At 54.7% G+C, this 26,465-nt stretch overlaps 1 protein-coding gene across 1 annotated transcript in view; it reads right to left on the bottom strand.

Moving 5' to 3' along the window:
- Positions 1–3,040: 3,040 nt before the first annotated feature.
- The window catches only part of Setd1b (SET domain containing 1B, histone lysine methyltransferase), a 24,088-nt gene continuing 663 nt past the window's right edge, over positions 3,041–26,465 (bottom strand). Inside the window, 17 exon segments of the mRNA XM_055605881.1 lie at positions 3,041–5,580; positions 6,636–6,773; positions 6,853–6,972; positions 7,053–7,184; positions 8,079–8,245; positions 9,017–10,130; positions 10,132–10,277; positions 11,344–11,880; positions 12,353–12,455; positions 12,534–12,862; positions 12,956–13,217; positions 16,774–17,592; positions 20,588–21,805; positions 22,644–22,756; positions 24,813–25,083; positions 25,704–25,802; positions 26,008–26,192. Coding sequence (XP_055461856.1) covers positions 5,407–5,580; positions 6,636–6,773; positions 6,853–6,972; positions 7,053–7,184; positions 8,079–8,245; positions 9,017–10,130; positions 10,132–10,277; positions 11,344–11,880; positions 12,353–12,455; positions 12,534–12,862; positions 12,956–13,217; positions 16,774–17,592; positions 20,588–21,805; positions 22,644–22,756; positions 24,813–25,083; positions 25,704–25,802; positions 26,008–26,178 — 5,913 coding nt within the window. The 5' untranslated portion in view covers positions 26,179–26,192 and the 3' untranslated portion in view covers positions 3,041–5,406.

Below are 26,465 nucleotides of genomic sequence, written 5' to 3'. Positions count from 1 at the left end.
CGAGGCTGTGTCTTGTGTTTGCGCCTCGTGAGGAGTAGTGGCGTCACTTCGCCGCCAGGGGGAGACCAAGACCGCTGAGCTGCCTGAAGCCTCTGCCTGGGGATCTGTAGGTGCAGAGTACAAGAACTTGATTTATTAAGTGGGACCCAGCTGGTCGGACCAATTTATAGAACTAGGAACAAGGGACTTAAACTAAAGAGACAAAAAAATGATACCGTTTCAAAGAGCGGTAAATGCCACTAAGACAATACAACGGGTGGTGGAGTTCAGCCGTGGTGCACGCCTGATCCACGGAGTGTCCTGGAAATAGGAAAGAACAGACAAGGTCCTGAGGTGGGCTGGAATGCGGCAGCCTCTCATCTGAGGCTTTAAAACCTTTAAAGACGGACGGGCAGTGGTGGTGCACGCCCAGCGCTCCGTAGGCAGAGGCAGGTGGGTCTCTGAGTTCGAGGCCAACCTGGTCTACAGAGCGAGTTCCAGAACAGCAAGGGAAACCCTATCTCAAACAAACAAATGAATGAACAAACAACAACAAACCTTTAAAGACGAACCCTCCTTAATGTCATCACTCCCTAGGAACACATGAAGGGGACCAGGGGACTTTCGGGGTAGCATCCTTCGGCAATCGCAGGACATGGTTCCTGTCTGAGAGAGAGCCCGGGCCTGAGAGTTCTGAATCTCTCAGCTCCTGTCTTGCACCCTGAGTGTGACAGCCCCCAGGACCCCAAATCCCAGGGCAACTGCATTTCCTCGTGCCCTTGTTTATACTGGTGTGAGAGAACGAGGCAAGTGGGAGAAAAAGCTAAAAGTTCAAAATGCTGTTGGATTCCTTCGGAAGCCTGGAGCTCAGCCGCAGAGCGAGCGTACCCTACCTACCACACAAGGTTCTATCCCCAGCAAGGGGGGGGGGAACAAAACAAAAGAACAGAGTGGGGAGAGTGGGGAGGAGTTTGGGCTCTTTTCCGTTTGCTTTAGTCTGACACCCTTTCCTGAGCACCAATCGACTTAAAATTATGTTCACTTTATTTTGAGAGGAGTATGTGTCTCACTGTGTAGCCCAAGCGGACCTGTAACTTGCTAGGTAGACCAGGCTGGCCAGTTTGGCTTGCTTCTGCCTCCAGCTCCCAAAGGGCAGAATGTGTGGTGCCGCTCTCTAAGGAAAAAAAATCTAATCAGGGTCTCTAAGAGCATGAACTAAGAAATGGAACGAGTAAGTTGGATATGGTGGTGCATGCTTGTAATCCCAGCACTCCAGAGGATGAGGCAGGAGCATCAGAAGTTTGAGGACAGTCTCCATGATGCACAAAACCAAAACGAAAAAGCCTGGGAGAAAATTATGAGGATCAGGCTCCAGCCAATGCAAAAACCCTCCCTTTCTGTTTCCATGGTTCATGCAAAAAAGGAATCGTCTCCCCAGAAGGTTGCAAACCTGCGGCTTGTGTCACATCTGGACGCAGGTTTGGGTTTTTGTTTTGTTTTGTTTTGTCTGTATGATTTCAAAGGAGTCGATATTTTTTTGTTGTTCTGAGATATTGTGCTGCTCTGGTTGGCTAGAAACTCTTCTGTGTGAACTAGGCTACCCCGTAACTCACGAGATCCAACTGGTTCTGCCTTGCAGATGCTGGACTTAAATGTGTGTGTCCCTGGGTCTTACTTGAGTCCACATTTTAGAAAGCTGGGTCATTTCACATACACATTTGGGAGTTTTGGTTCTTACAACAGACACCCCTGTCTTCACACATAAATCACCTTGCTTGGCTTTATGCCCAAGTTTCTAATATTTTTTAAAAAAGATTTACTTATACCCTATTCTGCCTGCAGGCCAGAAGGCGCTACATCTCATTATAGATGGTTGTGAGCCACCCTGTAGTTGCTGGGAACTGAACTTAAGTCCTTTGATTTTTTTTTTTTTTTTTTTTTTTTTTTTTGTTTGCTGTTGTTTTTAGACCAGGCTGGCCTTGAATTCACAGAGATCCACCTGCCTCGGCCTCCCTGAGACCTGGGACTACAGGTGTGCTCCCCCTCCACCAGCTGAACTGAGGACCTTTAGAGAAACAACCAGTGCTCCTAACCTCTGAGCCATCTCTCCAGCCCCTGGGTTAATTATTATTATTGTGTGTGACACACGTGTGAGTGTAGGCACGCACATGTGAAATCAGAGGGCAGCTCTCTCCTGCCACTGTGGGTTCTGAGGACTGAACTCTTGGCCAGCCCTCTGCCTGCATCCCAAATGTGGGGATTACAGAGGATATGCCACTATGTCCAGCCTTGGGGTTTGAGTCTTCTCAGAAACGCCCTGGACACACCCCATTACCCAGTCACCAGAACAGGCTACGGCACACGTGGCTGACAGAGGACCAGTTTGTAGGAGTCTGTTCTCTCCTTCCATCGCGTGGGCTCAGGGAAAGCAAACTCACATCACGTTTTGCAGCAAGCCCCTTTGGCTGCTGAGCCATCTTGCCAACCTCTCAGCTTTTTTTTTTTTTAATACTGTTTCTCTTGGGGCAGGCTCTAAGTTGCCTAGACTGGACTTGAGCTCACTCCACAGCCCACATTGTGAACCTGTCATGCCCCTGCCTCAGTCTGGAGTAACTGGGATGAGGGGACTACGGCAGATTTGTGCTTATTTACGTATCATTAGCTGCTCAAGATAGTTAAGGGCTTAAAAAAAATACCTAGGGAAAAAAATCCTCCTTAAAAATAAAAAAACAAAAATGACAGAACATCTAGCTTGACTGTATAGTCTGACCCAGTTCAGAACCCACTGTCCCTGAACCTTCGGTTATGATCAAGTAAAGATCAAATGGGCAGCCTGGCATGGCAAGGTCCTGATTACAACCCCATTTCTGGAGGCTGAGGCCAGAGGCGCTGTAGCCTGGGCTACAGAGTACAGCAATCTCAAAAGCAAAGGAACCCACAATATTCTGAGTGGTCTATCACACCCTCCTCCAGTGTCTGGTCCACCCTCCTCAAGAACAGGGTGCACTTTGAACAGGGAGAAAGGGGAGAGGGGTGGGAGGAGAGCAAGAGAGACGGCGTATCTGTAAGAAAAGTCAGTATATTTATGGTTTGCTTTATAAAAGTTACTATAATACAATGGTACATAGTATTGAATTCACAAAAATATGAACAAATATTTACAGCAAGACACACCCACAACGGAAACACTTCTCTTCAAAAACAAGTTACATATGGATGACAAAGTCTATACGCACAGACAACCCCAAAATTTATTGGTTCTCTTCTTTGCAGGGGCAGGGAGAGGAAAAAAGAAAAAGAAAAAAATCAGAAACCCCTGACCCTTCAAAAGCAGAGATCTATTCAATGATAACAAAAGCTTCCAAAGAAAAAAACGAGCCCACATATTAGGATTATTGCAAACCATTCCTGGGGGTGAGCCAGGGGTTTGGGGGAGGAGCAGCCTCAAACCTCACCCTTCTTCAAAGGCAGCCAAGGTTAATGGACGTGGATCCTGTGACGGGGCTCACTGAGGCACAACCAGGAAGCCCGCATCTGTCCCCTGGCCTCTGAGCATCTTCATCCTTACCCTTCTGTGGTGGATTGAAGCAGGCAAGATGAAGACAGGCCCTGGAGGTGGGCTGCTAAGTAACTCAAATTAGCCATCTCTACACACTACACATTTCTTTGTGTGAAAAATAAATATTTTTTCTCATTTGCACAATTATGCAAAAAACTGCAAATGGGAAGAGAAGGTCGTCGCTGTGCCCAGGGAAACCCTGTGTCTTAATGCCACTCATCTTCACCTTCAGACCGGAGGGCACAGACGCAAACACAGAGGGAAAGAAAAACCACAACAAAACCACCAACGACAGAGAGAGAGAGAGAAAGAAAAAAAAAAATAACAATTCTTTGTACAGAATTTACATGATAAGGAAGCTTGACACAAGCTGAGATACCAAGAGGCTCCGCCGCCTGGTCTGCGGGTGGGTCGTCCCCACCCGGAGCACTTTCATCTTGGTGAGGACTCCGGGTCACAACAGTCACGGTCCAGAAGTATTTACATGCCTGCTCTGCTTTCGGGGGTGGGGGTGGGGGGTGGGGATGGGGGTGTAAAGGACGGGACTTGCTGTTTGTGTATGTCTGTTTGTTGTTGGTTTACTTTTTTTTTTTGTATGGAAGTAAAAAGGAATAAGAAAAAACAATTCTTCCCATGTGTTTCTACAAGAAACAAAGTTCCCAAGAAAAAGTCCGCTATGGCAGTCTATCTACAGTAATTGGTGCTGAACACCAAAACAATCATCTTCTTCCTTTTGATTTTATACATTAAGAAAAAAAAAAATCGTGGAAATTAACCCTGAAGAGGATAGGGATAGGGCGGGCGGGCGGCCGCAGGAGCTGTCCAAAAGTAGATTTGAGTTTTAAAATCATTTCCAAGACTACTTTCCTTTCTCTGGGAGAAGTAGCCTGCTCGCTATGGAAATAAATACTCTGGCCTCCCCAGTGGGGGCCACCAGCAGGGTGACATGGGTGTGGGTTGGGGTAAAGGGGCAAAGCTTATCAACAAAAATGTCACATGCGTACGGTCAGACAACCCGTAATGGCAGGGCTGGGGGCCCCTGAGGGCCCTGGCACCCCCTACACCCAGGCAAAGCCGAGGCAGCAGAGAGTGGAGACACCCTTCCCAGTGCCCCCACCGCACTGGGGACACCAGGAGGCTCCATCGTTGCTGGCATCCGAATGAGAAAGTAAACATTGAACCCAAGGATTTGGGGGTGGTAGGCAGCTGGGAGCACCCAGAGAGGAAGTTCCTGCCTGGGGCCAGCTTAGCCCCCCCCAGGGGCTACCTCAGGAAAAGGGCACCCTCAGCCACAGGGGAAGGGACAGACTGGGGAACAGGCCAGGAGAAACTGTGGGGTCTGCGCACTGTACCCTGAGGCAGAGAGGCCTCCCGGGCTTGTAGTGTTCTGAGGGGGAGGCCAAGGAGGGCCCCTCCTCCTGCAGCACCTGGCCCGGCGTCAGCCTGGACCCTGGGCCCACACACAGTTTCACTGAGGCCTCCAGGCCCCACAGGGTTCCTCCTCTGATTCTGCCTTCACATTTTCAATGGTTAAAATGTCTTTTCTTAGGACAAGGAAGAAAATAAAGAGAAGACAACACAACAGAGCAGCATTCACGGGGAAGGACTAGTGCTGAAGACAGCGAGAGAGGACAAGGGGTGGAAAGCTAGATCCAGGGGGACAGAAAGCCTGCAGGAGCATCTTTAGAACAGAAGACACGGGTGGAGAGAGACCGAGAAGCCCTTTCCCGCTGCGGGGCTGGGGCTGCGGGTAGGTCCTTGGGGTAGTGTTGGGGGCGCCAGGCCCTGGCGTGGCTGCTGGGGAGAGGGGACAGCACCTGAAATGGGTGGGAGGCGGAGCCTGGCCCAGGGCGAGGGGCGCCCGGGGGTTAGTTGAGGGTGCCCCGGCAGTTCTCGGAGCCGCAGAGGCAGGGGATCTTGACGTCCTCGATGGGGAACTTATAGTCGTACGTGATCTCCTCGTTGACGCTGATGTGCTGCTTCGAGTAGATGACGATCTTCTTCTGCGACTCCACCGTGATCACCTTGGCGTAGCAGTTGGGCTGTGGGAGAGGCGGGGATCTGGTCAGCCGGGGGCCACCACGCAGCCACCCCAAACCCAACTGATGCCCCAGCTCAGCTCTCCAGTTGGCTCCCCCATGCATGAAGGTAAATGAAAATGATGAGCAGCTAAGAACACTTGCTGCTCCTGCAAAAAGGACCTAGGTGGTTCCCAGCCTCCACAGGGTGGCTCATAACTACCCGTGACTCCTGATTCAGGTGCCCTCTTCTGAACTCTCTGGGTTCCAGGAATAAAGGCCTGTGCACCACTACGCCTGGCAATTCTGTACTTCTGAGCCCTAAAGAAGTCAGTCCATAAACTCCAGACCCCAGTTGCCTGTTTTACTGACACGATCTTGCCCTCTTCGCTTGCACATCACCTGTATTTGCTTTTGTTTGGAGCACAAGGTAAGCAGTTACTACAGAGGTTACCTGAAGCCCAAACGATCTGTACTCTTCCCCCGAAGCCCTCCTTCCCTGTTAATGCTGGCTATGGTTCCTACCCATCATTCCCTGCTACAACAGTGTTGTTCACTGGTCTGGGGCTCACCCAGTTAGCTAGGCTAGCTGAGCAGTGAGCTCAGGGAATTCTCCTGTCCCCACATCCCCAGCCCCGGGATCATACCACACCTTTTTATGTGGCTTTGGGAGTGAACTCAGGTCTCTGTGCTTGCAAGACAAACAGTGAGACAAGGTCTTACTTGGGCAATCCTGGCTGGCCAGAACTCACTATGTAAACCAGGCTGACCTCTAACTCACAGAAATCCACCCACCTCTGCCTCCTGAGTGCTGGGTTTAACTTACGCCACCACACCTGTCCCCAGACCACCTCTCGAGCACCTTCTGTCTTACACGGGAGTCCAGAATTCCCCCTGTACCCACTGTACAGGCATCACACCTGAGCTCAGGAGAGAAGCTCCTTTTACAGGCCTCTGAGCCCATCCCTGCCTGTCACCTCCCGTCAGCTGGAGCCTGGAAAGGAGACTGAGCATGCTTGCCCTGCCTGGGAGCCCGCAGCACACAGGTGGGTCATCTCGGCCCCTCGCTGGGCACTTACATTGCAGCTGTGGTTAATGAAGCGCGCGAAGTTGCCGCACTTCGTGGCATCAATGATGGTGTCATGGTCTACCCTGAACATGTAGCTGCTTCCGATGCCTTCATCCTCATACCGTTTCTCTCTCATGTCCGCAATCACCTGGGGGCAAAAAGTCTTAAGTCCGGGCCGGCTCCTTGGGCCCCGCGCCCCAGTCGCTGGTCCCCTGTGCAGCACCCACCTGGCGGATGTTCTGGCCCACGTACTCAATGACCATCTCATCAGCAGCAATGGGCTCCATGGCAAACAGGCCCCAGTCGTGAATGTGGCTCTTACAGAATTTGAGCTTCTTCTTCCGAAACTAGGGGAGGAAAGAACAGGATGGATGAGCTGCTTGTGTCCCACTGCTGAGCTGGTTGCCCGGAGAAGGCCTAGCCTCACCTTGAGCTGGTTGAACTTGAGCAGGTCACTGTCACAGCTGCCGGTGAAGGAGGACAACAGGCGTCGCTGCTCAGACCGCCGCTCCGAGCCTGCCCGGGTGGAGGCGTGCGGCTGTGCCGGGATGCTCATACCCTGCTGGCACGACAGGAGGACATGTCAGGGAGGGGCATAGGAGGCCCTGCCACACCCTCCCCAGCTCTGTCCCTGCCTCCCAGCTTGGAACATCTCTGGCCTTTCCATCTCTTCCTATCGTTAGCTTTGGTTTTCCGAGACAGGGTTTTTCTATGTAGCCCTAGGGGCTGGCCTCAAACCCACAGAGATCCACCTGCCTGACTCCCGAGTGCTGGGATTAAAGACACGCTCCACCACCACTGTCTGGCTCCCATCAGCATCGTGAAATGCTTTCTCTTTCTCTCACAACTGAGGGCCTCCCTGACTTATCAAATTACTTTTCTGTTCTCAGTGGTCTTTTCCTGTAGGTCTATGTGGCTTCCCCCCTCTTCACTTAGAGTCAACATGACCTTCTCTGACCCCCTTGCACTTGCTAACCTCCCTCTTATCCACAGCATTTGCTCCTGATTGTACACAGGCTTGAATGTTCATTCCACGCCATGAGAATAACTTTGTTTTATTCACTGATGCCTAGTATAATACTACAGGTGTATTCCGAATAGAGAAGAAAAAAAACCCAAAAAAGCCAACTTCTTAGAAATGTGCTTATGGCCAGGGTTAAAAATCATTTGGGCCCACAATGCAAAAAAAGAAAAGAATATATTTTGTGTTTCTTGAAACACAGAAACAAAACACCATTTGGAGTTCTCTGCTACCCACAGAATAAAAAGCAAAACTTTTTTTTTTTTTAAACTCTGAGACAGTCTACCTGCAGAGGGCAGACTCCTCTAGAACTCATGAGCCTCTACCCACCACCCTCACCTTTCACCTCCCACAGCCCAAACACATAGGACAGAGCCCCTGGCCGGAGCCCCCTGACTCAGCGCAGGCTCACGCAGGCCGGGCTCACGGTACCTGGGTGTCCATGGGCGGCTCATCAGTGCTGGCTCGGCTGCTGTTGAGGTATCTCAGCTTGTCTTTCTTGTCGATGGTATAGAAGCCCTCGCTTCGGGCACAGCCCGTCACATGCTCTCGGATGCCATCGTCCCGCTTCTTCTTCTTTGCCGAGGAGAGGCTGGTGGGTGGGTGTGGGTCAAGGGCCACGTACATGTCTCAGAGATCCCCCTCCTGGCCCCCCTGCCTGTCCTCCTCAGCCCCACGTCTAGGGGTAAGGATGGCAGGTTCCACCACCCACTTTGACGCCACCTAAGCTAGCTCTGCTGGCCTGCACCTAGTGCGTGACATGGGGCATGCTTATTGCTATTTTCTGCCTGTGTCCCACCCGAAAATAGGAATAATGATGAACCTATGAATAGGTAAGTTTAGTCAGAGTACTCTGGCAGAGCTCCTGAGACAGCTAATGCTCAAATTAGGGTGGACAATGGGGAACGAGACAGCATCAGCCCTATACCAGCACCGTATACAACCAACCACCTTCAGGACAGCATCACAGAAAAGTGCTGGGTTCAAGAGCAGGCTTTGTCTTCAAACCTCAGCTCTGCCACTCGGTGGCTGTGTGGCAGCTTTGGGCAGCTCACCAATCCTCTCCGAACAGTTTCTGCCAGCGTAAAATGAGACAACCAACTGCACTGAGTATCACTGGGCCACCGGGAGTCAGCTGGGCCAGGCAGAGCCTTGCTGATGGAGCCCAGCTTGGTCTCCTCCGCTATTGCTAAGTCATACACTCCTCACCCTTACGTTTGCACCCGAGACAGGCTTGGCAGGCCCACCACCTGGTAAGCGGCAGTGACTGTGCTACTGCCTCCCTGGTGCTTGACTGCTACAGACAAGGTGCTATGCCTAGAGAGCCTTCCTGCTTCCGGGGGGTGCGGCCCCCAAGCCCGGCAGGATATAAGGATGGTAGACCCAGAGTGTGTCATTCAGCCAGTCCATGCCGTTGTCCTGCTGCAGCAGGCGCTCGTAGGTGACACACAGGAAGCGGATGTCCTCCTCGTCGATGCCACCGTTCCAGATATCATACAAGATGGTCATTTCCTCAAACTCTGAGCGGGGCCGGAAGAGAGGCTGGGGCGGGGAGGGCTCGGGTGAGGCCAACGGGGCCACTAGGTCTTCGTGGCGCTTCTTAGGCGGCCGTCGCCATGGTCCCCTCGCCTTGGCTAGGTCCATGTACTCCTCAGTGACCTCATCACGGCGAGGTCCTGGGGGAATAGCCTCAGAGGGCCACTGGTTGTCCAGCTCCTTGAAGGGCAGCTTGGTGGGTTCGACAGGTGGTGGGGGTGGGGGTGGAGGGGGCTGAGGTGGGAGGGGTGGTGGGGGGGCTGGAATCCCTGCGTTCCGAAAGTCCAAGGTCACTGCCCGAGGGTCATGTGCACTGGGGAAAATGGGAGCCTGTGGTGGGCCTGGCAGGAGCAGAAGGTCCCTCCCAAGGGCAGGCCCCGGCGGTGGCCGGACCAAAGGCCCATCCAAGGACAGCATAGATGGTGGGGATCGCCGGGGCCGGCCTGGCTTCCTCTTGATGGGGGTTGGGCAGGGAGCTAGGGTAGCAGGCAGCAGAGGAGGCAGCTGGGTAGGCGGCCGAGGCTGGGCCCTTAGGACAGGGACAGGCAACGCCAGAGGCAAGGGTAAAGGCAGGGGAAGTGGGAGAGGTAGGCCGGTCTCCAGGAGCACGGGGGAGGCCAGCGGGCCCGAGCGCTCATCTCGACGACCGGCTGGGAGGGGACAGACAGGCAGAAGCAGGGGCCCACCGGGCTCAGGGAAGGTGGGTGTGAAACTGAAGTCCCGACCAGGTGTCCGTGGAAGGCCCCCGCTGCTCAAGCCCGGGGACGGGGACGGGTAGGAGAAGGGGCTGCCAGGCACCTGTGGGGAGCTCAGTGACAGGCCACTGCTGCCCCCTGACAGCGGAGGCTCTCCGCCTGGGGTGGCTGGCACTGTCTCTGTGCTCTGTGACTTGACCAGGCTGCCACAGAGGCCCGGAGTACGTGGAGGCTGGTCTTCAGGGGGAGGCTCCAGGGGGACAGGAGGCTTGGGGGGGCTCTGGGGTCTCAGGCTCAGGGGGTGGGCTGGGTGGCCGGGGTAGTCGAGGGGGTGGCAATGGTGGCTGCAGGGGCAAGGAGAGCATCGGAGGCGGCTCGGGCTCCACTTCCACATCCTCCTCTGTGGAAAGAGGCAAAAGACCAGGGCATTGTTACTTAATTCCGACGCCTTATCTCCTTACTGTCCTACTATGCACTCAACACACAGACACTGCTCACTCAAGGCTTTTCAGTAACCAGCCCAGGGGCAGGTACCCAGGAGGGGCTTCATAAGTGTAGGGAGGAATAATGCTAGCCTTCCGAACTATGTCCATGTGGCCAGAGTGTGGCATAATGGTAGCGGACTCGCCTGGCGTGTGCAAGGTCCTGGGTTTGGACCCTAGCACTGCCGAGAGCAAAACCTCCAGGAAAACCCGCTCCAACTCAGCTTCCACCTTCTACCTGTCAGTCTTCACCCATTTCTCCTGGCATTTGCCTCTGTTCTCTTGGGATCTAAGTTTTCCCGTGTGTTGTGGCCTGTCACTCTGACCTAGAGTATGTATGTGCTTCACAAGGACGGGTATCTTCCGTCCATTTGATCTATTGTTGTATTGACAATGCCCAGAACAGTCCTGCAGACCGAAAGAACCTTCAGAGTGAGTTCCTATTCAAAGACCTGTGCTCTGTACTCAGTGATATGAGATACATTAAACAAAATCTAAAGTTTCCTTCCCTGGATTTCAAAAAGGTACATACTAGCCACATGCGGCTGTGCTAACTATTCTGAAATGTTAAGATGAATTTGAATTAAGTCATAATACAGGTTCCTCAGAGGAGGGGCTCAGTAGCAACACTGTCTGGCAGACCATTTCTGCCACTGCAGACACTCCCATCCCAAGGCCCCAGCAATGAGCCTGTCACGTGCTTTGCACTGCTTGGTCAAGGTGGTGGGTGCAGGATGACGAACCCACTGACCCAGCACTCCCAGGCCGCCTGCCACTAAACCAACCGTGGGTTCCCCGCCAAGCGTGTGTATGGGGCACCTCAGGAAAACATGGGCCGAAGAATAACCCTTGGGCCCATCAGTGATTCCAGGGAAGGGCGTCAGCTGAGGCCCTTCCAGAGAACCTGGGCTGGTTCTGATGACAGAAACACAAGCCAGCTTTCTGCATCATGGCCCGCTCCCACCCAAGAGGCTGCAGGATTACCTGGACCATGTTCAGGAGGTGATGGGGGCTGGGCCTCCGTCTCCTTGGCAGGGAGCTCTGGAGAGAGCAACATGTCCTCTGGTGTGTTTGGGCTTGGCTCTTCTGGGGGCTCTTTGTTCTCTTCCGGCTCCTGAGCGCCCACGGGCAATGGAGGCTCATCCTGCAGGGCAGCCTGCATCTCAGGGGCTTCATTCTCAGCCTCAATGTCCACTTCCTCTTCTGTGCCCAAGGACTCAGCCATGGGGACTCCTGGGCCCACAGGCACTTCTTCCCTGTCCTGCTCGAAGTCCTGGCCACCTGCCAGAGGCATGCTCTCTTCGGCAATCGCCACTACTGTCGCTGCAGCCATTGCCGTCTCCTTCTCTTCCTCCTCCTCTCCTTCTTCCTCCCCAGGTGCAGTCATCTCCTCTTCGTCCTCTGATGATGAAGATGAGGATGAGGACTCAGAACTGGATTCAAACTCAGAAGATTCCGAACTTTCACTGGATGAGGCCGACTCAGCTGCGGCCTTTGAGGTGGCGATGCTCTCTGTCTCCTCTGTGTGAATGACACGAGTTGGGAAGGGGTTATTTCATGGCCAGTGGTGTTCCTGCCCCGTGCTAGAGCTCCCCAAAGGCCTGGAGCAGGATGCCCTCTGAAACACAACCCTCAAGACGCTGAAGGAGAGGAAACTAGCCCTCAGCATAAAAAGAGCAAGGTAAAATTAACATAAAACGGTTCCCTCTGAAGTGGACATTCAGGTTCCCGATATGGCGACCCCCGCTTCGCTCAGTCCTAAGCACCTCCATCAACACAGCTTAAGTACCCTCACCAGCTTACGCATTTTCTGGCTCTATGGATTCACCTGTTCTGTCATTTGGTGTAGCTGGAATCCTGACACGTGAGGTACGTGCTTTAAGGAGCAAACCTCTCAAAAGCACTAATACTGGCCGCAGAACATCAGTGACCAACGCTCCACTTCTGCCCTGGGAGCATGGGCTTGGGCCAGGCAGCCCACCTCCTTGCTTACCTTCCTCAGACTCTCCGCTGTCCTTCTCACTCGCCTCTGACAGCGCTGGATCTTGATCATCGATGTCAGAATCATTCTGGTCATCACTGTCATCATCATCCTCCTGGGGGTAGAGGGACATAGGTAAGCTGAAGGCTCACATCCCCAGCACCCAGCACCCAGGAGCCTCCCCGATCCAGACCTTATCAGAGGTGGACGAGGATGAGGGTGAGGATACACGGCTCCTGGGCCTGCCCTCCTCCTCCTCCTCTTCCTCCTCCTCCTCAGTGCTTTCTCGGTCCTCCTCCTTGTCTGAGGCTGAGGACGAGGGTGAGGTGGTAGAAGATCCTGAGGACGAGGACGCCGACGAAGACGACGACACAGACAAGGATTCCTTCTCATCCTCTTCCCCGCCACTGTCCAGCTCCAGTGGCCGCGCTGGCCGGCGCCTCACACCCACGCTCTTGGGGTCCCGCTTGGCTAGTTCACAGGGGGCATCACTCATGTCCCGGTCACGCTCCCTTTCTGACTCTGTGGAAATAGCAGGAGTCAGAACTGGGATGCACAGACAGGAAAAAGGGCGACAGACAGCCAGACAGACAGACAGCGGCCCAGAGCACAAACCTTCATCTTCCTCATCCACAGATGTTGAGGGCCGCAGCCGCTTCTGGTCACCAGAGGCGGCTGTGTCTGGTGGCTCCTTCCTCTTGACCTTGAAGGATGGCAGGCGAATGGCACCACGCAGTCCAATGCCCAGGCCTAGGCCCTCGTAACCCAGGCCTTCACCCTTGCCCCACGACTCCAGCAGACATGAGGCGATTCGGTCTTTGGGCTTTGGCCTGTCCTCGTCCTTATGCTTCCCAGACTTCACGGGGGTCAGCGAGGCCTGGGATGGGAGAGGAAAGGACAGTGAGCAGTCAGAGGATGGCCGCCGCCCCCTGCTGGCAGGCTCCGGTAGTGGTACACTGTCTTCCCACATACCTGGCCACACTGAACTCCCGTCCTGGGGTTCTAGAGCCCTGCCCTGCCCCTCCATCATGGCCTCACCAACAACACACCACTATAGCCACAGTTCTTGAAGCAGTAGCCACCACGTGGGAGGCGAGGCTGACAGGTGAGTCCTCTAAGGACATGTCGGCATCATTGCCACAGGAACCAAGGTCCACACTCAACACATTTACAAAGTCCTAATTCCCTGCGCCCCGTGGTTCCAGTGTGTTACAAACTGTCCACAGTGTTTACACAGCTGATTCCATATACTCATAAGAGAAGGGACAGAGCATAAGCTTTTCTTGCTTCAAAAGTTAACTGAAACCACTTTTACTTCTTGAGCTAGTGCTTAAAAAAAAAAAAAAAGAAAGAAAAGGAGAGAGTTAAGGGGACTGGAGAGATGGCTCAGCGGTTAAGAGCACGGGCTGCCTTTGTCGAGGACATGGGTGCCATTCCCAGCACCCAAATGGTGGCTCACAACCATCTGTAACTCCAGTTTGATGGCATCTGGTGCCCTGTTCCTTCCCCTGTGGACCCCAGGCCAGCCTCACTGCATTTACATACATGCAGGCAAAGCACCACCCAACAAACACACAAATAACCATAACAACAGAACTGGGGCTGGTGGCACAGGCTTGTAATCTTACCACTTGGCAGATGGGAGGCATGTAAGGCCACCTTTGTTTGACTACCCAACAAGCCTGAGGCCAACCTGGGTCACACAAGACCCTACCTCAAAATAAAATACAACAGAAAATCAAACTCAAGTGACTGGCCTTTTGAATTTGTTATAGAATTTCTTTTAAAGGGTTATTTCAGTTTGATGTGTACGTGTGCTGTGTCTTTATGTATCTCTGATGTCTATGGAGGCCAGGAAAGAGTTTGGATCTCCTAGATCTGGATTTATGAAGTTCTGACACACCATGCAGTGGCTGACAACCACACCTGGGTCCGCTGCAAGAGCAGCCAGTGCTTTTACCTGCTGAGACATCTTTGTAACCCATTTCTGCTGTGTTACGGGCTAGCATGGAACTGTGTAGCTAAGGCTGGCCTTAAACTCCTGATACTCCTGAGATTACAGGTGTGCTTCACATCTGGCTCAGGCACTGCCAACAGCTTAAAGAATTTATTCAGAGCTAGGGCTACAGCTGGGCTGGAAGAGTGCTTGCCTAGGGTCCCGTTCCCAGCATCTGCTAAACTGGGCGTGGTCAGGCACACTTGGGATCCCAATGCCCTAGAGGTGAAAGCAGGAAAATTCTTAGTGTAAAATCTGTTACAAAGGGAATTTGAGGTTAGCCTTGGTTCTTTTTTTTTTGTTGTTGTTTGTTTGTTTGTTTTTGAGCCCAGGCTCTCCTGTAACCTGCTATGTAGACGAGGCTGGCCTCTGCCTCCCAAATACTGGGATTAAAGTCATGCAGCACCTGGCCTCATTAATTATTTCATTTAAACCTAAACAAGATTTAGTTTTAATAAAAACAAGACTCGCTACAATTTGTGTGATGGCCATCTGAGGTACTGCACACTTTTAAAGCCAGGACTCAGCTGGGCATGGTGGCACATGCCTTTAATCCCAGCACTCACGGAGGCAGAAGCAGTTGGATCTCTGTAAGTTCCAGGCCAGCCTGAGCTACAAAATAAGTCAAGGACAGCCAAGGCTGTTACACAGAGAAACCCTGTCTTGAAAAACAACAGCAACAACAACAACATAATAATAATAATAAATAAAGCAAGGTTATCAGGAGGCAGAGGCAGGCAGGTTACCAAGTTGGACGCTAGCCTGGGCTAGCATAGACACCCAGGAAGCAACAGAGTGAAACCTTTTCTCAAAAACAACAATGAAAAAAAGCGAAATATAGAACAAGTCTGTATAGATGTTCATTGTTCACCCACAAGTGGCCACTCTCTAGGCTCTGACTGTCTTTCTTGAAAGGATGGCAGGAGAGCCTGACAAAATGGGCCATCTTGAGGGCACCGACACTTTAAGCTTTAGTTAGCTGTGACCATGACTCATGGGGGTGGGCAACACAAGTCAAGCAAAGAATTCTGCGGTAGGTAGCTCCTCCTGTTTTTACTGCCACACGGTATGAGGCCTAACAGGACTCACCTAGACCGCAGAGAGCAAGTTCCTAGTCATAGTGTTCCCTAAAGTCCACTGTAAGGGGCAGCAAAACTGGCAAGTCTGCTTTCCTCTGGGATTGGGGAGAAGAGCAGACAGAACTAGAGGCAAGGGCAGCAACGGAGGCTTTTCTTTTAATTATTACTACTACTATCTTTTTTCTTTTTTCTAGACAGGGTTTCTCTGTGTAGCCCTGGCTGTCCTGGACTCGATCTGTAGACCAGGCTGGCCTCAAACGCACAGTAATCTGGCTGCTTCTGCCTCCCCCGAGTGCTGGGATTAAAGACTGGCTTATTACTATCATTTGCTGTTTTGAGACAGGGACTCACGATGTAACCCTGGCTAACCTCAAGCTCAGAGAGATCCCAGGGCCTCTGCCACAGCACCCCACCCCCACGCCCAGTGCTGCGATTACAGGTGCGTGCCACTGCTCCCAGCCTAACTGGGAGGATTTTAAACACATAAAGCCAGGCAGTGCCTGTCACTGCAGCTAAGAAGGCTGAAGCAGGAGCATGCTTGAGCCTGTGAAACACAGGCTGAGACTCCACCTCTTTTCCCCCCTTTGGTTTTCCCAGACAGTGTTTCTCTGTGTAGTAGCTCTCTCTGGCTGTCCTCGACTTGTTTTGTACACCAGGCTGGCCTCGAACTCACAGAGATGTGCCTGCCTCTAACTCCCAGTGTGCTGGGACTAAAGGTGCCACCATACCTGGCAGAGACTTCATCTCTTAAAGAAAAAGGATCCAAGAAAAGTGTCCTTTCTTAAGTAGAGAAGACAGTTAGGGATCGTATACGAAGGTCTGGATAGACAAGCTCCAGGAAAAGGAAAAGCAGAGGTCCCCACGAGGTTAGACGTTGTGCCAAAGTTATCAGAAAAGAAAAGGAAGGTGAGTCAGGCACCAGGTCTTGGCTGTGGGACCGCCTGGCAGCCACTGGTCAGGAAGCCCCTGGGCATCTGAAGCTCAGCATGGGAAAATGAGGAGCTGCGTGTGAGCTGTACTTTCATTTCATTCCATCTTCTCTTGTTTAAAGAGAAAGCCACACACAGGCAGTGGCCACGGTTCTAGGCTGTTCAGTCATTTAGATTTTCATCTATCTACTTATCTATTTATTTATTTTGGTTTTTCAAGACAGGGTTTCTCCGTGTAGCCCAGGCTGTCCTAGAACTCAGGCTGGCCTTGAACTCACAGAGATCCACCTGCCTCTGCCTCCCAAGACCCTGTTTAAAGGAGCCTCATCCTGGGGCCGGAGGCAGACACACGCCCAGTAACACATCTTTGGAGAAAGGCATGCCTATCCGGTTCTCACCCTGCCCTCTCGACACACCCCGTCTACATACCTTGGCCAAACGCTCCTTCTTGTCCCACCACTCGTCAAAGGCCCGGAAGGCCACCACCTCTACCATTTTCCGGTTGAGATCTCGTTTCATGATGGCCTTGAGTTCCTTGAGTACCACCAGCAGGACCCCGTCTACCGTGGCCTTGTGTGGGTCCTCCTGACGAGGCACATAGCCCGGTGGTGGCACTGAGGGGTCAAACTTGGGCAGGGGTGGCCAATGCTGCCCACGGCCTGGGCCGCTGTTGCTCAGTGAGAACGGGCCCCGGTAGGGGGGCAGGTTGACAAACTGCAGCCCAGCTGAAGCAGCGGCTGCCGCAGCCGCCATGAACGGGGGGTAGGGACAGGCACCCTGGCCCGTCATGAGGCGACTTAACATCTGCGTCTGCATCTGGAAGGACATGGGCATGCCGCCCCACTGGCCACCCAGCACGTGGCTCATGTCCACCTGCATCACCGGAAACAGGCCTGGTGGGAAGGGTGGCAGTGGTGGCAGGATGGGCGGGGGCGGGACGCCTGGCGGTGCTGGCAAGGGTGGCGGGGGCACAGTCACTGCAGGATGGGCTGGGGGAGGCGGGGGCGGGGGCAAAGGTGGGGGCATGGGAAAGCCAGGCTGTGGTGGGGGTGGGGGGGGAGGTGGGGGGAATGGAGGGAAGCCGGGGGGGGGGGGCAGGGGCAGGTTTGGAGCCAGCACGTTGGGGGCTGCCACAGCCCCTGCCCCTGGGGTCACCACCATGGGCTTGGGGCAGTCAGCGCTGGTGATGGGGGCCGAGGGCATCTCATCATCTGAGATTTCCATGTCCTCTCCTGAGGACTGCTGGCCCTGAAAGAGAGCAGTGAGGGTAAGAGAAGAGCTCAGAAAGTGCTTTCGAAACACCAAGAAGAAGCCAGGAGACCTAGGACCAGTACTGGGGACAAATCTCATGCAAATCAATCAACCACCCCAAATCATACTTTCCCCTTTGATACAAAGGACATCAACACATTCACTCGAAGACAGACACAAATCTTGATTTGTTTGGAGCTCAACTTCTAAGTGGCGGAGCTGAAGCTTAAGGGGAGCGATTGATCGATGGCAGTGTGTGGAGAAGAGGGGAGGAGAGGAGAGGGAAGGCCAACAGGGTAAAGTGAACTCAGCTGCAGTCTGAGAGAGCTTACAGGAAAGAGTTAACACCTGCAGAGCGTTTCCCCTGCGCCAGGAGCATTTACATACATTAGCCAGCTCTTACAACAACTCTGCAGTGGGGTTGCTATCTCCACTTTTACTGAGGAAATTGGGACAGGTTTGAGTAACTTCTGAGACTACAAAACCAGTAAGGGACAGGGTTGGCAATCTGAAACAGGAAGTGGCTCCCACACCTGGGCTCGGTCGGTGTGTGACCCTCACGGTGGCCAGGAGGGCCTTGTGCAAAAGGTGTCCCAGCAAGTGCTGGCTGGCCGGGTCCCCAGCACTTAGCAGTACTAAGGATTCATAAACAAGAGGGGACTTTCGTGTGTGTGTGTGTGTTCGGTTCTGGGGTGCTAGGTGCTGGGCATGCTAAGCTCGGGGCAAGCACTCTCCCCCTGAACCTTTTTCATCATTTCCCATCACTGTTTTAAGTCCCCTTGGCTTTTAGAATGGGCTGGCAAGGCTGAGAGCTACAGACATGCATGGTTTTGTCCCAAAACTGCAGGGAAACCCCACAGAGTGAGGCTCCTCCTGACACGTGAGGAAGAGACCAGAGAGCCACAAGTGACGGTGAGAACTGGGGCTGGGACGCCTGTTCCAGACACCCGCCCACGTCATCAAGAGCTGTTGTTAGAAGGCAAGGAGGTGGGGGGGGCAGTCAAGGACAACCTGGGCCAAAAAATGATGGGGGTGGGAGCTTCACTTTGAGACCTGGGTCTTTGGGAATGAGAGCCTGGGAACTGGAGAAAAGGTGACAAAAGACGAAGTCCAGTCCCACACCGGACTCCTGTGTGGGTCGGACCCCTCCCTGGGTGAAAATGTTAAGAAAGGAAGCAAGTGCTTTGGAAGGCTGAGGGGGCACTACGAGGTCAGAGGTCACACCACCTGGTGAGGAGAGCTTCGGAGGGAGGGGACATCGGTCGGGGAAGGAGTATCTAGACTCTCATCTCCCCTCTACAAACCACACATCTATGTATGACAAGGTGCCCATGGGAGGAAGTGGCAGGCTGAGCAAGAAGAGAAAGAATCAGCTCTGGACAGCACCTCAGCACAGCCGAACAGCGCACAGAGGGTTAACCCCGCCCTCTACAGCCAGCCAATCACGGGGGCACAGGAAAGCTCTGGCTCTGCCCCCTCCCTCCCTGGGCACAGCGGGTGGGAACCAGCTGGCTGCAGTTCCTGTAGGTCTAGGTGAATAACGCCCGGGCTTCCCGGGCGACACCTCGTTTCCATGGAGATGGTGCGGCAGGACTCCTACTGTCCCACTCAACAGATGATGAAACTGAGACTAGAGGGAAAATGCCTTCCTCTAGGTCACACAGTCCATGTGACGAGACAGCTAAGACTCTGGGGCTGAAACTTGTATCTTGAATCACCAGCCCCTGGCTATCCTGTCCTTCCCCACCGGTCTCCTCCACGCCGCTGCCTCCTCTCTACCTCACCCATCATGGGCAGAGCCCTTTATCTTACAGACTCCACAAAAGACAAGACACAGAACCTAGTACTGCTCTCCCGGCCGCCAGCAGAGGGCACCCGAGGGTCGGCCAGATGCTCAACCCTACTCTGAAGCTTCGGTCTGGGCTTCGGTCCTGGGGCACCCCAAGACCAGCCCTCCCTCCCAGCCTTAGTTTCCTCTCATTTTCTTAAGTCCAGGGAGTGAGTACGTGTGAGGGCGGCCCGTGCTCTCCAGCAACTGGGAGCTGCTCAAGCCCTGGACCAGGTGGCTGGCACGACAAACATCCGCCAAACCTAGGCTGGCTAGAAGGGATGGGGGAGGGGCCTCCAGCCTAGTTAGCGCTAGTACACCTGTCAACTCTCCCTGCCCTGACCCTTAAAGGCAGAAACCATTTCCCCAGAACTGCTCGCAGGCTCCCAGAGGCCTCAGCCACCTGTGGCCCCACCTCCTCTCCCAAAGCAGTCCTCTGGGCTGGGAAAAGGAGGACACTCCCTTCTGTGTCCACAAGAGCATGGGGTTGTATCTGAGCTTCTACTTGTTTATGCCTGTTGGGCCGCGTGATGCCAGGGGCCTGGCCCAGGATGAGGATCTCGTGGAGCCAGGAGGGTGACATAACCCCCCCCCCCAGGAAACCTGGACAGTGACACCTTTACCTTCCCAGCTCCAAAACGGCTGAGACTGGAGGCTTAGGAAATGGGATGGAATGAAGAGAGGAGCAGGCAGAGGGCAGACAGGATACCTTTACCTGACTTAGGCTATGTTCCCCTGCAAAGCTAACCCCAACTGCTTCCTGCCCATGGCAGGAGGAGGACGGGATGCCCGTCGGCACGTGTTCTCCCCTCTCCGGTGCACCGGGCTCCATGAGACAACACTTGGGAGTGCTCCTGAGCCAGCCCCACACAGCACCCTGGCCAACTTTCAGGATGCCTGAGTGACAGGACTTATCAGTCATTCCTAAGCCACTAACAGAGAAGAGGACCTGGGACCATGAGCACAGCCAATGGTCCCCGGGGTCTCTGCCAAAATCACAACTTATCCCAAGTTGAAAAGTCTCAACTCTTCCAGGAAGGACAGAACTGCCAACCGAGTCCCACTGGCCCCCTTGTCTTAGCTAGTGCAATGTATCAAGGGGGGAAGGAGTGGAACACAGACAGACAAAATCAATCCCAGACAGACAGACAGACATAGTGGTACCTCATCCATCCTCTCTGAGGTTGGGGTCCTGTCTCCTGCCAGGTCCAAAGCCACCTCAGCAGTGTGGCCTAGAACACCCATAGGGTCTGGGGGGCCTGGCTCAGGTGGGGGCCGGGGCCCCAGGCACAGGCCTGGGTCATCATCCTCATCAGAATCAGGCAGTGGTGTTGGGCTGATGTCCTCTAGGCCTGTGCTGGAGGGGCGCGAGGAGGGTGGTGAGGGACCACGGAAACCAGGCTGCGAGTTAGTGCCAAAGTGGGTGAGTGGGGAGAGCTGGGAGGAGGAGGAGGAGATGGGGCTGCCCTCCATCTGTAGCTCAGTGTCCGAGTCCTGCTCGCGCAGGAAGGGCAGCTTGGTGCGCTGCTCCTTCAGCAGCATCTCAATGCGGGAGTCCAGGCTGTCATGGGGCTTCTCTGGCCCTGCAGGTGATGACTCCAGAGTGGGTGTGCCGGGGCTGTCACAGGGCTCGGGACTCCAGCCGAAGGTAGGCCTGCCACCCAGCTCCATGCTGTTGCTGTCAGGGGGCGGGGGGCCGGGAGGCGTGCCTGGCTTCTCCCTGGCTGGAGGCTCAGAGGGCGGCAGGGGTGGGGGTGCAGGTGCCCTCCGGAACTCCCCGCTGTCCCGAGTCCCAAAGGCGGCTGTGGCAGTGGGCTCCTCGGGGGGCGGGGGAAATGGAGGTGCTGGAGTCTGGTATGGAGAGAAAGCGGACTTGAACCCAGAAGCAGGGGCTGCTTGGGCAGGAGGTGGAGTATGGGCAAACGTGGCAGAATCCTGTGACTGGGTCTTGAAGGGAGGGCCGCTGCTGCCAACTGTCCCAAAGGAGAGGTCTGAGGAGCCTCTGAAGGTAGCCGTGGCTCCAGCCACCGCAGCCACGGCTGAATTGTGGACGTAATGGTGCTCATGGCGACGGTTGTAGGCATCTGTGAACTTGCTCTCATGCCTCCTGGCCTTGAAAGTTGCTGTGGGGTCCTGGCTGAAGAGGTAGGAGGGTGTGGGCTGACGACTGGAGTAGCTGGAATCCTGGGAGAATGGGGTGCCCAGGCGAGGCGTGAGCGGGGTGCCTTGTCCATAGGAGTTGGGTGTGTCCAGACGGCAGCTGGAATAGGCTGTGTCCTGGGAGAAGGGGGTCCCGCCGCTATTGGGGGTGACAGAGGAGGAGCCAGAGCCGCAGCCTGCAGACAGGCTGCCATCTTTGAGGCGCTTCAGAGCGTCTGATAGCTAGAAAGAGAAGGAAAAGAAAAAGAAATCATGGGAGTGGAGGGAGGACAGATCTCTGTAAGGGAACTGAGCAGCTTCTCATTACAACTCTGGGAATGGCTTCCCAGCACAAGGAAAGGAGCGGACAGTCAGGGAAGCTCTTAAGAGTTTTTCTACCCCTAGGTATAGCTGATGACCCTTTGGACTTGAGGAGGACTTTCCCTAAACCCAGAGGCAGAAAGAGAAGACCCTGACATCTTGGTATGGTGACATGTCCTTCCTGCCTCAGTCTAGCTGACATTAAAGGGCAGGACAGAGATGTGACCAGCAACTGTGATCTTGGGCTTGAAGGACTGTCCTTACAAATCCTAAACACTTAAAACAGTGTGACCAGTGCCTCTCCATCAGCAGGTAAACAGATTTTAACCCTCTGAGGGATGGGGCAGGGTGGGGTGCGATGGCGGGGGAGAGGGGGTGGAAGCCCAGGTTGAAACTATGGCCCAGTGGATGTGGACAGGTGAGCGTCCTTGTAGACATGGGGCTGAGGAGGCAGTCTGAACTTTCTGGAGACAGGAGTGCAAGGGTGCCCAGACACCCAAACATAGCAAAGTTTTGACATTCATATGGAAAAGCGCCCCAGGTCTGTGGGAATTTCAGCGCGGTTTGGAGGATTGAATGGGAGGAGGGACTCCATGGGGACTGAAAGCTACAGACAGTGAGCAGGCTCAGCCCCAGGTAAGCACGCTGAAGCAGATCTTGGGAGAACGGCTTCTAGAGCAGCTCTGACCCTACAGCAGGTTGTGGTCAGGCACCTAAAACCAGACACCCATAGGCGGAAGAGCAACAGTGATGAGCCTACCTGCAGAGTCTCACTCACAATTGGAGAAACAGCATCCAGCTCACCCACTGGGAGGGTCTGGGGCGTGTACCGGCCGGTGACCAACAGCTCATAGAAGCGCATGCGAGTTTCCCCTGTAACAGCAAGGGAGAGGGTATCCATGGAGGCTCCAGCATGAGGCACCCCTGTGGGGATTCCAACTTGCTTATTAGCATCTTCATGGATCCCTTGTGCCTGCGACCACAAGCCTGGGGATACTGCATGTCCCCTGATTACGCTGCTACCCTCTCTCGGTGCCTCACCCGTCTGTCCAGTAAAGCGGCAACACTCTTTTTTCTGACTTTTCTGATCCTGAGATGCTAAGGGTAATGTCTTTCTAGAGCAGAGGTTCCCCAAAGCCCCCCAAATGCCGTCCGTCCTCAGTGCCAGGTTCTCTCCATTGCCTGGAGCATGGTTCCTAACGACAGAGCCAGCCCCATCCCCAGGCTTAACAGCCACAGCCTGTAGCTGCACAGAGGAGGTGTGGTGACACAGAGGCGACTTAACTACCCGGGGCCAAAAGACCAGCAAAGTTTGTCAAACACATATTCCTGCGGACCAACTGAGTGGTGCTTTCCACTAGCTTACGCCCCAAGAGGGCCCCAAGTCTGCCTGGGGACTGCCGAGCCCAGTGAGCCCCGTGCCTAGCTCTCCACCCAGCAGAGCGACGTTTACCAACCAGGCCCCAGATTATTGGTATTTATAGACCGCAGAGGTGGCTGCTTACATATGCAAAGGAGGTACATTCCTGGAGCTACGCTTTACACTTTGCTGGTCTCTTTCTCGAAATACAGTCTCTAATATGGGTGGTAGTATACAAGGGCTGTGTTTCTGTCTTTTCTTCCCCCACACCCCTTCTTCCCCACAGATGAAACTGTGGGGAGACGTGGGTGCTTCCTAAGATGTGGGCAGGGGAGGGGGAGGAGGTGAGCATGCCTCAGTCTTGGGGGAAATCAGACTCGAGCTTACTGTAAGAAGAGGTAGTGGATTAAGTCTCCACACACAGAGAAGGGAGGGATGGGGGACAGCGATTTGGTAGACTTTGAGGAACGGGGAGGGGGGATGGGGGGAGAGGAGCCAGAGAGCTGCAGAATGGACAGAAATGACAAGCTTCTGTCCTAAAGAGGCACAATAGGCTCAGGCTCTGCAAGTAGGTAACCAAATCCCCTCAGGTTTACCACAACCCTTTCCAACACCCGACATGGTCTTAAGAGAGAGTCAACAAGGACCCACCATTAAGAGCAAAACAAAAAAGTTCTTCTCTCCTGCCGGTGGTGTGCTCAGGCACTCACAACGCCCCTGAGCTGCACAGGGCCTCCATCCGAGGTCCACTGGTGCGGCCCCTCCCCGGCTCTGGCTGAACAGTGGGCCCACACCGGCAGCCTGGTCCCAGGGCGCCCTTCACCTTCCCCTGGATTGGCCGGCAGCTTTTAGAAACTTAGGGGGAAGGCCTTCCTGAGTCTTGCCAGGCCTCTCCCCGAGTCCTGAGGCAGGACTCCAGGAGAGAGGCAGCAGCCCTGGACAAGGAGGTGTGGTTCCCCAGCCCGACTGAGCAGACAGAGGTGCTGCTGTCTCTTTAAGAGAGAGGAGGGAAGACAAGTGTCAACCCTTGAGCACCCAGAGCAGCCCGCCCCCAAGATCCACTATCAGTGCTATCCTAACATTATCAATGAAACACTCCGGCTCAGATTGGTTCAGGGAAGGGGCACCAGTAGGGGGTGGGGGGCATGGCACCCTAGATCCTTAAGGAACGATTTTTATGAATTTAAAGGCACAGGGTTCTCCCTCTGCCCCCCTATAAATAAACAAACCCTCCCTTCTCCCCTAACACAGGCAGGGACTCTCTAAACAGAGGCCGCTGGGGCTCGTCGAGAGGGGCCCACGGGGGTGTAGTAGGGGGAAGGCCTCCGGGTGGTCCCTAAGGGTGCAGTGGCCAAGGGCTGGCACATTTGGTAAATTATAGCCTGTCTCCTAGCAACAGACAACACATTTGGCTCCATGTGACTCTGCCCTCCGGAGGGGACAAGAAATAAATAAGGTGATGGGGGGGGGGGTCCCAAGGAAGAGGCCCCAGGAGAGGGGTTCTCCTAACTCTGAAGGGAGGAGGATGCAGACTGACAGGTGCCCCCCCCACGGGCCGCCACCACTAACCTTTGGTGTCCAGTTCCACGTGGATGATGTTGCCCATGACAGAAGTGCTGTGCAAGTGCTGGACGGCCTCCTTGGCGCCCCTCACGGTGGCGAAGACCACCTTGGCAATGCCCAGGTGCTTCTTGGTCTTCGGATTATACAGGATCTCCACCTCCTCCACCTCCCCATACTTTTTGCACATGTCCCTTAGAAAGTTTTCACGGATGTTGTCATTCAGCTTGGCAAATGTCACCTGCTTTGGAGGCACAGGGCCCACGTAGAACTCATCGATCTGGCCGGGGCCGCGGGGGGAGGGAGTTGGGAAAACATTAAAACCAGAGAGAAAACACGACAGTCCTCACTCGCCCAGCAGTTAAAAACAATAAATGATGATTTTTTTTTTTTAATGTTTTGGAAAAGAAACAAAACAAAACAAAAAAGCATGCGGGCGGGCCTGGGAAGCAGAGGATTAAATCGTTTGGAACCTGGAAGTCCTCTGAGTTCGAAAGGAAAGGGGAAAAAGAAACAGTTTCTCTTTCCCCACCCCTACTCTGGCCTCTTTTCCTTGCTGCTGGTTCCGGGGCGACCCTCTGGTCTAGGAAGTTGCCCCCTTTAAGGGCAAAGGGCTGGAAAGGGGGGCGGGTCCCCGAGCCAGGCCCCTGGGCGCAGGGCTCAGGTGGGGACCCGGGGGCCGGCTGGCCGCTGTATCAGCGCCCTCGTTACAGTTTCCCCGGGGGTTATTTTGTTTACAGTGGCCGGGAGGGGTCACCCCCGTACCCCCTCCCCGCCAAAACTTCCCAGCCCTGAACGGCGGGAACTCGGCTGGGCTTGGTCAGGACTGGCGTTATTTTCGAACTCGGGGAAGGGGGGTTGGGGGGGGAGGGACCATAAGACAGAGAGGAGGGGTCCTACCTTGAATTTGGGCACCGACAGCTCCAACTCCTTGTTTTTGGTCCAGATTCCGACCACCCGGGGATCCTCCACGATCTCCACCGGGCGGTTGCTGGACATCTGTGGGCAGGGACGGGGGGGGGGGGGGCTCAGCGTGGAAGGGCCGCGCCGCCCCCGGGGGCAGGGGCGGGCGCCCCCCTCCGGGCTGGGGGGCCCCGGCTGACAGTTGGCCAGGTGGCTGGGAGAGGGGTCCCCCTCTGTCCGCCCCCGTCTGGGGACCCCACGGGGGCGGTGGGGGTGGCGGGAAGGCGCGCCGGCCACTCACCGCCAGGCTGAAATGCTGCCCATCGTAGCGGTACAGCTTATGGTGCCCCTTCTTCAGAGCCGGGTCAATCATCAACTTGTAACTTCTCCAATGGTGGTTCCTTCTCTCGCCCGAAGGGCCGGGCTGCGGCGGGGGCTGCTGGTGGTGGTGGTGGGGGTGACTGTTCTCCATGCCGTTAACCCAACCTGAAAACCAGCAAGTTGTTGTCCCCTCCGCCGCTCCCACACATCCGCCGGAGAAGCCAGTCGGCTGGCCCCCCCGCCCCCTCCCACCTCACCAGCGCGCCCCGAAAGCTCGTCTCGCTGGCTCTCCCTCCCTCCCCCCCCGAAAAAAAATAAGAATGGAGCGAGAGAATAAGCCCTTCCCGGAGGGTCTACGCGCCCGCCCGCTCGGCCACCGTCTCCGGCGGGCAGCGAGGGGCCGCCCGGGGCCCCCACTGCGGGCTGGCGCGGTCCGGG

The sequence above is a fragment of the Psammomys obesus genome, unplaced genomic scaffold (assembly GCF_907164565.1).
Source record: "Psammomys obesus unplaced genomic scaffold, mPsaObe1.curated_primary_1811, whole genome shotgun sequence".
NCBI lineage: Eukaryota > Metazoa > Chordata > Mammalia > Rodentia > Muridae > Psammomys > Psammomys obesus.
This window is presented reverse-complemented; position numbering and strand designations above follow the sequence as displayed.